General features: G+C 49.6%; 1 protein-coding gene across 1 annotated transcript in view; it reads left to right on the top strand.

Annotated features, from left to right (window-relative positions):
* Positions 1 to 2,705: 2,705 nt before the first annotated feature.
* Pou2f3 (POU class 2 homeobox 3) overlaps positions 2,706 to 13,601 on the top strand; it is an 81,700-nt gene continuing 70,804 nt past the window's right edge. Inside the window, exons 1-2 of the mRNA XM_038323898.1 lie at positions 2,706 to 2,733; positions 9,202 to 9,270. Of these exons, the coding sequence (XP_038179826.1) occupies positions 2,706 to 2,733; positions 9,202 to 9,270 (97 nt within the window). The remainder of the gene's footprint in view (positions 2,734 to 9,201; positions 9,271 to 13,601) is intronic.

Here is a 13,601-nt window from a genome sequence, read left to right as displayed (position 1 = left end):
GAACCTTTAAGCTTTGTTTCCAACTGTGAACTCCCAAAATCCTGTCTCCTCCTCAGTGCTTCTCTCCCAGAGAACTCTATAAACTGCCCACCCCACCAACACACACACACACACACACACACACACACACACACACCCCAATCCCAGAATCCTAGGTAGTTTTTGGACATTGGCAGATATAAACTTCTCTGACTTCTGGGATACTAAAGCACAGAGGAAAAGCTACAAGATTACACTTGGGGAAAAAGCAAACCGGCAACAGATCCTAGATAGTGGTTAGCCAGACCCTGAGCGCACAGGGCCATGCAAATATATGCAAATAGAGAGCCTGGACTCAGGAGCACACGGGGCTCCACGGACTTGGAGCAGGCGGTTCTCTGGGATGAAGCAGATGAGTGCAGCAGATTAGACATTGAGCACAGGGAAGAAGCCAAATAAAGAAAGGACTGGGGTAAGGAAGGAAGGGACAGGTTGAGAATGTCCTAAGTGGGACTTCCAGGGTCACTCGGACCTCCAAAAGCCCTTGCTGATCTCTTTCCAAGAGCAGAAGAAAGAAAAAGAAAGTCCCTTCCTTCTTGCCAGGAAAGGCAGGTGAGTTTGACGAGGACAGGCAGTTTGCCCAGCCTTGAAGACTCGCTTATGCCCTCCAAACTTCTCTACTTGGCACTGATGTCTGGTGTGTCCAGCATTGTTCCAGGACCTGAAGACAACAGAATGAAGCATCCAGTCAGGAAACAAAGTAGCAAACAAATAAATAACCTAAGAAGTGAGCTAAGAAGGGCCCACACCACCCTCCTTCACACAGGCCAGGAAGCCCTATGTCCAGCATCTTGCTTGCATGATGCCCAGTGCAGGGAGTAAAAACAGAGGGGGGGGGGGAGCATCTCCATCTCCCCAGCACCAGAGCCCTTCCAGCTGTGGAGAGAGGGGGCATTTGAGTCATTCACTGGAGAAAACAGAGCAGTGCTGTAGAACAAAAAAGTTTCTGTTCTTGGTGTTATGGGCTATGTGACATGGCAAGTTAAATTCCTTACGCCTCAGTGTTCCTATCTGTGAAATAGAAATCATGGTACTTCAGGGTGTGGTGGCACACACCTTTAATCCCAGCACTCAGGAGGCAGAGGCAGGCGGATCTCTGTGATTTGGAGGCCAGCCTGGTCTATAGAGTGGGTTCTGGGACAGTCAAGGCTACACAAAAAGACCCAGGGGAAAATAAATAAATAAATAATAAATAAATAAATAATAAATAAATAAATAATAAATAAATAAATCATAGTACTATTCACAAAGTTTAATACGTGCTAAATTCAGGAGGGTGGAACTTAAAGGCCTAGACTACATAAGGTGACTCTATCTCAAATCCAGAACAGTCTGCGATTATAGCTCAGAGCTTGCTTTACGCGTGGAAACATCTTGATTTGGAACCTGTGGCAATGCAAAATAATAACGATAATGGCATTAGAGATGCTTTTAACGTTTTTCAGTACCATGCCCAGTCAAGAGTGGAAGCACAGTAAACTTGGGGTGTCATGAATGGACATCTCAGGAGGAAAGAACATTATATAAAAGCTCTAGAGGCAGAAAAGCCCAAAGCCACCCTGGGAAATGGCCTGGGACCAGGGCAGTGGGGTTCCTATCTGAAAAGGAAATGGAAACTGTAGCTCTGCCCTCCTGTCTACACGAGGCTTTCTGAGCTGGCTGGACGTTTCCTGAGCCAGAATCACTAATTAACATCTGAAGAGTAAGAAGTCTTCTATCCTTGCAGGGTGCCCTGGAATCGGAGTCTGGGCTCCGTCGCTAGGGAATTACGGGCTTGGATAATTCACTTCCAGTCCCTGGAAGGTGAACTTAAGAACAGCTGCTGGTATTGGCGAACGTTCGCCACATCCTTCTCTCTCATAGCCTGGGACCGGAGTGGGCGACAGCAGGGAAGGGGCAGGCCTGTCTATCTAGAAAGGGTGAGGAGAAGCTGCTGCAGTCTAGATCTTACACTGACAAGGGTAAGTCACGGGGTAAGCAGCCCAGTTTGGTCGCCTGCTTAGCCCTGATAGATACCAGTTATTAACACAGGCCCCGTTTTACAGATTCTTAAAATGAGGTCAGGGAGGTGAACAGTACGACCCAAGCCACAGGAGTGATAAACGGTTAGAAAGTATTGTAAGACCATTCGCAGCACCCCCTTAGCTTCTCCAGACTCTCACGGATTCTCCGTAGCACTGTTTTCTTGAGCCCAACCAGGCAGAAACCTGGGGTTCCCCAAAAGGGCAAGCTACCCCAGTAGTCTGAGCCGCTGAGGGCGTGATGGGGAGGGACTGCCAGGCGGGGTCTCGACAGACAGGTGTTCCTCGGGGTCGGGACCCGCCCCGGCAGCACCTCGACACCCCTCTCCTGGCCCCCAGCTCCAGGTATGCAAATCGCTGTTTTGCATGGGCTCAAGGCCAAGCGCGGGGGCCCTGCCAGGGGGCGTGGCCGAGGCCCCCGCCCGGTGCCGCGTGCTCACCTGGGGAGTGTGCTAAGCTTGGTCGCGGAGAGCTGCCCCAGCCGGAGCAGCTGAGCGCGCGACTGAGGTGGCAGCGGCTCCCGCAGTGGCGGCAGCTGCAGCGGCAGAGGGCGGGAGAAAGGAGACCCTGGCTTCTCCGGGGGCCAGGCTGGGGCAGCCGCGAGGGACCTGGGGGGGCGCTGGTTTTGGCCCCGCCTGGGGCAGGATGGTGAATCTGGAGCCCATGCACACAGGTGAGGGGCGGAGGGAGTGAGCTCCGACAGGTGTCACTGCGAGTGGGAAGGGACCAAGGACAAGGACACCATTGCACCGCTCGAGGCACCGTGAGGGGCTAACTCCCTGGAGGCCAGGAGAGGGCGTTGTGGATAGCGGGCCCTTTCGGGCGGGTGAGGATCGGTAGATGTTGGGGGCAGGGATGGGGTAAAAGAGGCAAGTTTGGAATATGAAACCTGGGAGAACAATAACGAGGTGCATGAAGTTCCAGAAACCCCAGATCTGGGAAGTTAGACAGTGCGTGGGACTTGGGTGTGCTGAAGTGCTGGAGTCCCAGGAGGTTGCAGATGGGTGGTTCACTCACTCAGTTAGGGTGTGGACCTGGGAGTGCATACGTGTATCCACATGCTGCATGTTTGGTGTCCGGGCACCTGTGTGAAATACAGGCAAAGTGGGCATGGGGGGGGGGGTGCCTGGGGAAATGCTAGTAGGGCGGAGCTAAACCAAAGGCGCACCTGGGGCAGCTGCCATGCCACAGGATCGTTCATTGATTAGGACTTGTGCAAGCATGTGTTTGTGTGTGTCAGGAGTATCTTACTGTCCCCAGCGTGTGTTGGGAGAATTGGTGGCGCAAACCCCAAGGAAGCTAATGAGTCTTGGACCACACGTGTTCCAGATGTGTCTGGATGTGTTGGAGGTGTGTCCACTCACGTTATCCATCTGTGCTATGGGTTCAGAATATAGTAAGCCTGTATCCTAGAGGGGGTGGTGACAGACACATCTGAGCACGATATCTCATGACCTCCTTTCCGGAGGAATAGGAGCCCTGGGAACGAAAAGGCCAGGAATGGACAAATAAGAGGTGGATGTGAAGAGACCAGGACCCATCATCAGTCTCTGATCCTTCCATTCATAGCTGGGCTAAGGATGCTACTAAGCTAAAGGGTTGGACTTGGTGATGTGGGTTGAGGTGGGGAGGACTGATGTTCTGATTAGCTGCCTGAGGTGTTGAGCAAGGAGCAGAAACAATGAAAAAAAAGCTGGACCTAAGCTAGCTACTCAAAGCCTAGCCCCTTACCTCTGTCATACACAGTGCAGGAACCAAGTAATTTTTCTTTAGGACTTCAGGGTTGCCGAAGAGATTATGTTAATTGCTCTAGAGAGCAGGGAGGTGGGGAGGAGGAGGAAGAAAGCAGATCGTCTGACCCACCGCACAAAGCAAAACAAGCTAGATCTTCCTGTCTCCCACTGTTCCCGGAAACAGGTATCTGTGGGGGCCTTAGGGGCCCATGATTCCTAGTTCACTTCCCAGCAGGGCTAAGTGCAAGGGTAGCTGGCAGAGAGATGCTGGCACCCAGTGCCTGGTGCCCCAGGATTTGCCAGGAAGGACTAGGTGAGGCTGAAGGAGCCATCCAACTGGGTGTCGTCCAGTGTCTGCAAAAGTTCTCCCGGCGGAACTGACAGTAGCTGGAGACAGGGCCTCGGGGGGAGGCATTTCATCCCTCATTTCCTATCAGGAAGGCCAGTGTTCAAATGAGAATTAGTCTTGGCCAAAGGTAAATCAGTAGAAAGTGGGGAGTGCTTTAGAACCAAGATCAGGGACTTCCTTGGGGGGTTTCCACCTCCCTGTCCTACCGGAGGTTCTGCCTGGGGAAGTGGGAGGATGTGGAACAGCTGGATCCTGGTAGGGGAGCAGCCTGGGAGCTGGGAGGACCTGGTGGAGAGAGGTTGGGAAGAGAAGGCCAAGGCCCTCCACCCATGCTAGCCCCTCGTTGATGCTTCTCAGAGACCCATACCCACCCCCCACCCCCCGCTGCTGGGCATTGCTGTGAGCAGAGTGTGCTGAACCCCCCAAGGTGGGGTGCTTCCTCCAGATTGGGGTTCACCAACCTTTGTGCTCACTGCCTGATTTACCTCTCCAATTGTCTTGAAGGTCGGCTTGCCATATTTTTTTGCCAGCTCCCCTCAAGGTTGTTGGTCTTCCTCCACGTCACTCATGATGTCTTGGCCCCTCTGTAGTGTGTGGTCACCACTCAGTGGCATAGCCAAAGGTTCTCTGGGTCTGGAGCTTCTGTGCTGTGCTTGATTTCTCAGCTTATGGGCTTTATTATTATTTGCTCTGTTTGTTTGTTTTTGGTTTTTGAGACAGGGTTTCTCTGTAGCTTTGGAGCCTGTCCTGGAACTAGCTCTGTAGACTAGGCTGGCCTCAAACTCACAGAGATACGCCTGCCTCTGCCACCTCAGTGCTGGATTAAAAGCATGTGCTACCACCGCCCGGCTTTTCATTGTTTTTTGAGACAAGGTCTTGCTACATAGCTCAGGTTTATCTCAAACTCAAATTAATTCTCCTGCCTCAGCTTCCCCAGTTCTTGGAGTACAGGCATAAGCCACTATGCCAAGCTTTTGAGGTCTTTGTAGGTCTTTTTGGTGTGGTCCCTGCTGTGTGTGTGATGGGAAGGATCCCCTTCTTTCTTTGGATTGTCTCATTGTAGTCTCCTCCGCTGGGTAGGTCTCTGAAGCCTAGCTCCTCTTTCTTTTAGTCCCTCCATAGTAATCCTATATTCCTTTGTCCCTTAAATGTCCCCTGGAATTCCCAACTCCAGGCCCTTAAGGAAGCCTTCTGGTTGGTTTCCTGGAGTAGTATCAGTGTGGAAGGAGGATGATAGTGGTCCCCAAGCAAGACTTGCTCCTGGGTCCCCATTCAGAGGGCTCCATAATTCTTTGGCCCCAACACTGATGGCCTGGGGACAAACTCTGATTCCAGTGTGCCACAGCCTCCACGCTGTGTTCTTATAGAACCTTTCATTGTGGAGCCTGGAGATCTGAGCAAGTAGCGCGAGAGTTCTCAGATAGAGAGGGGCTTCCTGCGCTCAAGCCTCAAGGGATGGACAAGAGCCAATCAGCTAGGAAGGGAGAGAGGTGATGTAGTCAGCCAGAGGGTCCCCGTATCTGGCCTTGTGGGTCTTTCTGTTTCTCACTGTCAAATGGGGGGGAGGGAGACCGAGTGTCTGAGACCTGCGCTAGATGGAGCTCAGGAATGCTATTCCCATCAAAAGGCCTGTCAGAGGGAAGGAGAAGAAAAAAAAGTCTACAGCAGAAAAGTTGGAGCCTTGGCTGGCTCAGAAGTGGCACTGGAGGGTCCTAGGAAGGCCCCCTTTGTGGAGGGACCCACAAAAGCAAGTGTCTGAGAAAAGAACCAAGGACAAGAATAGGGAGAACAGGAGAGAGGGGTGGGGCTCCCATTTGCTCAGAATAGCCTGGACTCAGGAGGACACTGCCCACTGCCTGCGTGGAGAGAGCGTTGCCTTGGAGTGCTCGTGTTTCCAGATACTGACTAGGGGAACTACTTCTGACCAGACCTCAGGAAAGCCAGGCCATGATGACAGTGCTAGATGAGGCAGACTGGGGTCTACTTGAGGTATCTGGGCGCTAACATTCAGCAGCTGAGCCTCCTCAGGGAAGGGAGGGTGGCAGAGAGCCGACTCAGACAGACTAAGATAAGAACACAGCCGAGCTGGCCCCACCCCACATCTCTCTCACTCACCCCCGGCGGTGCTGTCGGACAGGTGAAGGGTTACTGCCAACGTCTCAGGGAGTTTCGGTGTTGGCCCATTTTTAGGCTGAGACCCAAGGATTCGTCCCACCCATCAGCATCAGCCTCCTACCCAACAAGAACAGGTTCTTAGCATCTGAGCTTGCTGGGGACTGATGGAGGGAGAAGGTTTCCAGGTTAGCTCACCCTGCCCCTCACGAAGCCCCACCCCACCCCCCTGGAGAGTCAGGCTGTCATCAGGTCAAGGCTTCATGAGGGGACTTGGATGTCTTTAGAAATAACTTTTAGACATGATTAAGACTAAGTTCCAAGTTTATTTAAGGCCATGGGAAAGGCTTCCTGGTGGTTGGAGGAAAGTTGGGGTGATGGGCAACAGAATAAGGCTCAGCTCAAAAAGCTACCTGTTTCAGTCAGTCCTGGTGGTATAGGCATGTATTCCCAGCTACTCCTGGAAGGCTTAAACAGGAAGAGCATAAGTCCAAGTCCTGCATGACCTAGAGTGAGTTCAAGGCTAGCCTGGGCAACATTGAGACCCTGCCTCAAAATAAGGAGGGCTCTGGGGATATCTCAATGGTAGCAGAAGTAGGACCCTGATTCTCAATAGCGCACACACCGTGTTATCTCTTTAAATGTCCAGAGTTTGGAGTAAGTTGATTTGGGAACTCTGATGGTCTTCATGTTTTCACTGTCCCTCAAGCTTTTCCTGTCTCCATTTGCAGTTTTCCTCTGACGTGGAATCTAGAGGATTCTAGTAACTTCCTTGGTGAAGGACAGTTACAGAGGTGCAAGACTGAAAGCCATAGATGTCCCAGGGAATTGGGAAGGGATAAGGAAGGGGCATGGCCAGGATGCAAGAGGGGACTGGAACTTGTGTCTAAGGCGATGCAGTTTAGTAGGCACCCTTCACTCCCATTCATCATCTCATTCAATCTTGTCTATGCCCCTGGGAGGCGTGTTCAGCATCCCTGGTTCTGGAGGAGAAACTTCACACTATCATTTGTAGCTAAGGTCCCCTGGCTGCTTAGTGACAGCATTGGAATCCACTCTGGTTTGTCTGCTGCCAAAACCTGCGCTCTGAAGTCCTGACTTCTGGCTCTGCTAAAGCTGGTTCTAAACCAGCATAGGGAGGAGACTTTCCCTCCTGTGCCTTCCCAGCAGGCTCCAGTTTGGGGCATTTTCTCTGCACTTCAGAGGAATCCCAGCGGTGAAGTGTGGGGGACAGATGAATGTTAGGCACTACCCAGCTCCAAGCTGGGACAAAGTGAAGCCCATTTTCCCCGCAGTAGCAAATGAACAGAGGTCCCTGCCAGTTCTGTATATGCATGCATATACTACTGTCTGGAAAATGAACATCTGCAGCAAGAAAAGCTAATGTTCAAGGGAAGCCACCCAAATGCAGAGCAGAGGCGGTGATCCTGAACTTCATGACCCCCTCCCTGCCCCAGTGCAGCAAGGCTGCCTAGGAAGACCCTACCAAGCTCTATATACCTGGGTGCCTTCCTTCTTTAAGCAGTGTCCTCAAAACCATAGGGACTCCTAGGGTGGCCTTATTTCTTCCCCTACTTCTGGTGCATTTGCTGTTGTCTGCATCGCTGCTTTGCCTGGCACCACAGTTACTTCCTTACAGAGCTGTAAATAGATTTAAGAACTACACACATTAGTGCCATACCAAAAAGAAAGGGGTGGCGCTTTCTCTCCTCTTTTCCTGGGGCAGAGGTCCACTCTTTTCCCTCATCCTGATCATCTCCAGACCTCCAATGTCTACAGTGCCAACTGCCTGATTACCTGATGCAAATTAAGGCTGCCTCCTTGACTGGGATTGGCTGAGGAGCATCATATGCAAATGACCTCACCAAGACTCTATCTGGTTTGAAAGAGTTAAAGTGCTGCCCCAGAGAAGAGGGTGCGGTGGGAGTGGGGGGGAGTCCATACAATTTGAATAAAATATTCTCTGTCTTAAACGGCCAGATTTGAACGGTTTAACAAGGAGAGGAGCTGAGAGAGCTAGTTCAAAGTTGCCTCTTTTTGTCCCTCAGCTGACCAGGGAGAAGGTTTAGGGCCTCTTAGGTGGTGGCAGCCTTCTGCTATGGGTAAATGTTTAATTTATTGCAATGGAGCAGAAAGGAGAGGCCAGAGCAGCAGCACTCGGACACTGACATGGGACCCTGAGCAGGTTTGCTTTTTCAACTGAGCAGTTTGGAGGAAAAAGAGGGAAGGGAAGAGCCTCAAAGGGCAAATCTCTGTAAAGGGTGGCAAGCAGGTAGGATTTGATTCCCCAGGCAGTGCACGAACCTCTGAGAACCAGACAGCTGAATTGGGGACAGAAAGGTAAGAGGGGCAAACTTTGGTTAAAGTATACTTACCTTCTTGGGTAGCCTTGTTATATAGAATGGGAAATGGAAGAGGATTGTTTGATTTGTATTTATCACTATTTTATTATTTTTAAGACAATGTCTTCCTCTGTAAGTTCAAGGCTGGCCTGGAAGTTGTGATCTTCTTGACTTAGCCTCCTAAGTGCTGGGTTTAAAGGCATGTGCCACCTGGATTTCTATGATATTTTAAGAAGATACATTCCCCCAATTCCAAAAGAAATTAAGGGTGTGTATGGGCAGCTTCTAGGTCCTTATTCTTAATAATTTTATTCACTACGTCCAGGCAATGGAAGGGTGGTGATGGTTGAGGCAGATGATGAGACCCTGCAGTAGCTGGGGAGAAATGGAGGAAAGGTCAGGCTAGGAAACTAGCCCAGGAGGGGGGGGATTTGCACCTCCAAGCTGATGAATATTCTAGTGGCTGTGTGTTCAGGAATCAGGAATTTGAAAGTCTGATGGTTGCGGTAATTACACATTCATCCTTGCTGTTTAGTTAAAGCCACTTAAGTCACAGCAAGAAAAATGGTGACCTGCTATTAAAATCAGTCGTGTTTTCCTTGCAGAGATCAAGATGAGTGGGGATGTTGCAGATTCAACGGATGCCCACAACACCTTCAGCCAGGTGGAGTCAGGTAAGGTGTTTTCTCCCCGGGGGTGAGTGGTTAGGAGACACTGTCCAGCACTGTGGTGTCTCTTCTTGCTCAGCGTTTCAGATCCCAAAGCTGGATCTCGGTTCCTGAGGGACTTGTCTGGAGATACCAGGGCTTGACTCTGGGGCCTTGGAATAATAGAGATTGACCTTGATAGAATAGACCAGGAAGGAGCCAGAGCCTTGGGAACAAAGGACAAAAAGTTTATCAGGAAGTCTTGCAGTGTTGGACATCAAACCCAGGGCTTTGCATGTGCTAGGCAAGCAGCATTCTACCACTGTATCCTGTGATGTGTGCGTGTACGCGCATGTATGCGCACGTGTGTGAGCGTGCGCACATGCAGAAGCACATTAAAGCCAGAGCTTTGCTATGATAAGCAAATGCTCTTCCACTGAGCCATATTCCAGCTATTAAATTTTATTTTGAGACAAAGGTTTGCTAAATTATCCAGACTGCTCTGAAACTCACTATGTAATGCAGGCTGGCCTCAAACCTGAGATCCTCCTGCCTCAGCCTCCTAGGAAGCTGGTATAAGCATATGTTTCATTTTTAAAAAGGCTTTATTTTAATTTTATTATTATTATGTGTTTATAATATGTATGCATGGGTGCACACATGTCATGTGTGCATGAGTGGCTGTCAAACGACAACTTTGCAGAATTTCTTCTGCCTTTATGTGGGTTTTGGGGATGGAACTCAGGTCCTGAGGCTTGCACAGCAAGCACCTTTATCCGCTGAGCCATCTCACTAGGTTATGATCCATGCCTCGATGTGCCATTCTAACAGAGAAACAACCGACTGTATTGCCAGTCCAAAGAGAACCTGTCTTTGGTAGATGCAGACCAGGGTCTTCTATCCCTGGTTCTTTTTCTGTTTGGTTGTTTTTTTCAAGACAGGGTTTCTCTGTGCAGCCCTGGCTGTCCTAAAACTGACCTAGGCTGGCCTCGAACTTACAGAGATCTACTGGTTTCTCCCTTTGAGTGTTGGGATCAAAGCCATGCACCACCGCACCGGCTTCCACACAGGTTCTTAACAGTCTTTCATAAAGAACTAAGCAAACGGGTCTGTGTACAAGCATTGGCCTTCTGAATGTTCTTTGCGTAGCCAATATGTGAGCTCCGAGAGGGATTGGTGCCTAGACATGACTTTGCCTTGTGACAAGAAGAAAGGAGTCAGGAAAAAATTGAGATGTTTCTTTCTTCTCACTTATTTCCACCATAGCTCAGCCCTTGGTTTGAAAATGCAGCGTAATTAAAAAGAACTTGAAGAAAGATAACCAGAAAGATAACTTTAATAGCCTCCCAACAAGGCCCCAATTAGCGTTTCATCTGGATCATTAGAGACACAGAAGGGAGAAGGGGGAAGGAATCGATGTCCTTGAAAACTAAAATCTGTCAACCGTTCTGGAACATTCTAGTTCTTGAAGCTAAAAGAGGGACAGGAGAGCTGAGGGAGTGTGGGGAGGGGCTGGTCTTCAGAGTCCATTTGCTGCAGATTTTTCTGCTCTTTAGTTTAACATTGATACAGTGTCACTTGTTTGGGTAGCAATGCCTATAGAGCTACAGTCCTTATGTTCTGCTTTGTATAGAACAGCTGGACTAAAGAGAATGGACTAATTGCACCCATTTCTTGGGTGTTGTTCACCCCATCATACTGGTGATTGAACTTAAGTACTTATGCATAGTGACCAAGCACTCTACCACTGAGCTACGTTCCTCCTTATTTACTATAATCTATCTATCTATCTATCTATGGCATTTTGCTAAGTTGTCCTTGAACTTGCTTTGAAGCCCAGGCTGGTCCCCAACTTACAATCTTCCTGTCTCAGCCTCATCTGGGATTCCAGGCCTGCGTCATCATCAAGTCTGACTTCCGTCAGCTTGCTGGTGTCATATGTGTTACTAAGGTTGGTGGAGAAGAGTGATCTCATTCTAAATTTCCTTCAGTCTCAAAAAGCTGAGATGAGCTCTGCTGACCGTTGCTGGGGGCTGTGCCTGTACTAATGCTCTCCCCTGGAGAAAAATGGAGTCCAGAGCAGTGGTTCTAAGGAAACTGGTTTTTTTTTTTTTTTTTTTTTTTTTTTTTTTTTTTTTTTTTTTTTTTTTTCCTGGAACCAACTCTGTTCCCCCAGGCTCCGTTGGGCAGGACAAAGTTGAGCAGTGTCCACATGGACAAAGACAATCCTTATCGATGGAACCAGGCTTTGCTGTTATTCTGACCAAGGTGGGGGCAGTGTGAGGAGTCAGAATGAGACACCCAAACCCCGACAATGAGCAGGAAGGTGAGGCTTCAACCATAGGAGGAGGCCAGGAAGTCAGTGTGCTGTGTGCTGCTTGGGCAAATTCTAATCTCCTATGTGGGACTAGGGGAGCTGTACACCAAGAGGATGACGGGAGAGCACATCCAGGGAGAAACTGAGACTGTCAGAGGCATCCTGACATGCTGGCCACCTCTCCTGACTCTTCGCCTCTTCAGGAGGTAGACGTTTGAAGGGCACGGTTTCAAATCAAACAGGCCTGGGATAAAAAGATGGTCAACACATGAGGCAGGGTGCGGCTTTTCTGTAACCAACACTCAGAGGCTGAGACAAGAGGATTGACAGCTGGAGAGTTCAAGACTGTAAGGAGTTCCGGCCAGCCTGGGCTACATACTGAGTTCCTGCCTCTCCTGCCACATGCCAAGAAAAAGCCTACAAACGGAACCGCTTACTAGCTATCTGATTTGATCATTTATCCTTTTCACTAAGTGACAAGAGAAAATGGACGTTGTCTTAGAGGGTAGATTGACAGTCAGCCGAGGTCTAAAGGCTAGACCACTGTCTTGTTTTTGTTTTGTTTATTTGAGACGAGGTCTCACTCTGCAGCTCTGGCTGTTCCGTAACTGTACGTGTACTGTGTGAGTAGACCAGGCTGGCCTTGGACTCACCGAGTGCTGGGATTAAAGGCGTGTGCCACCGCCTTCGAGCTACCACCGTCATTTTGCATCACAGAAAGTGCAATTAAAAGTGCCTGTGGAGGTCAGAGGTCAGAAGAAGGTGACAGATCCCCTGGAGCTAGAGTTTGGGTGTTAGGAATCAACCTAGGTCCTCCGTAAGAACAGCAAGGGCCCTTAACCACTGAGCCGCCTCTCCAACCCTTATCACCACTGTGACTCTGGTAACCCTGGGGTTCCCTTTCCCCTTCACCGGAGCAAGTGGGTCAGCTCTAGAAGTTGGTTTTGCTCTGCTTGCCAATCAAGAAAAGAGTTTCCATGGGTCCTCTACTCCCGAGAGAGATAGTGATGCCTTCCATCTCCCGGAGGTTTTCTGCCCTCCCATCTGCCGCTTCAGGGCTTCGCTCAATGGTAGGATTAATGCTTAGGTGATCCTAAATTAAGGGCAAGAAAAAAAAAAAAAAAAGAAGTAGCTAATTAAAGTAAGCAAACTTCCTGGAAAGTCATCCTGACTCTTTTTTTTTTTTTTTTTAACCCCCGTGGAATGGAAAGCTTGTTACCAGTTACAATGGTTACCAACTAAGTTTAATGGTTTCCTTTGAAATTTTAAAAGACACATTCACCTCCCCAGCAGGGTCTGAGTTAATGGGTGGTTTGCCTCTGGGTTTTAAAGGAATTATAAGCAAAGATGACCTAGAAAAAAACCCTGTGTACTGGAGAGCACCCATAGTATTGTGTGAAACCCCTAGGGCAATAGGGCTGGGAGCTGGGAAAAGGAAGTGAGTTGTCCTGTCCACTCTGAGTTGGCGGGAATCTTTGGAGGGCTTTCTCGGACCTGCAGGGCACTTCATACTTCCCCTTTTCTGCACAGCCGAGAACAGAAGGCTGAGAGGACCTCAGATTCTCTCTTTTGCTGCCAACCAAGGAAGACTCTGGAACCCCTGTCTCCACATACCTTCCCCCCAACTCCCCTCCACAGCGGGCACTAAGCCTACCTCCTCTGCGTCCAGCTATTGCCTTTTTGTTATTCCTATTACTTTCTCCCTGCTGCTACTTGGCCTTCACTCTTTTTTATTCATTTTGCAGTACTGGGGGTTGAACCTAGAGAATCAGACGTTCGAAGCAAGTGCTCTACCCCTGAGCTATACCCCTAGCCATGTGTGCACCCTTGCAAAAGCTTAGAGCCCAGAGGACACATCTTCCCTCAGCTACTAACCACCTTGTTTTAATATAAGGTCTCTCCCTGGTTTGCTTAATCGGCTGGGCTAAGCTAGCCAGCGAGTCCCTAGGCTCTTCCTGTCTGCACCTCTGTTCCAGCTCTGGGATTACAAGAGCGCGCCACAGTGTTTTATTATGGAGGTTCCGGGGATTGAATTCAGGTC

Source organism: Arvicola amphibius, chromosome 3 (assembly GCF_903992535.2).
Source record: "Arvicola amphibius chromosome 3, mArvAmp1.2, whole genome shotgun sequence".
Classification (NCBI taxonomy): Eukaryota; Metazoa; Chordata; class Mammalia; order Rodentia; family Cricetidae; genus Arvicola; species Arvicola amphibius.
The sequence above is the reverse complement of the archived record's forward strand: the minus strand, read 5'-3'. Positions and strand labels throughout refer to the sequence as shown.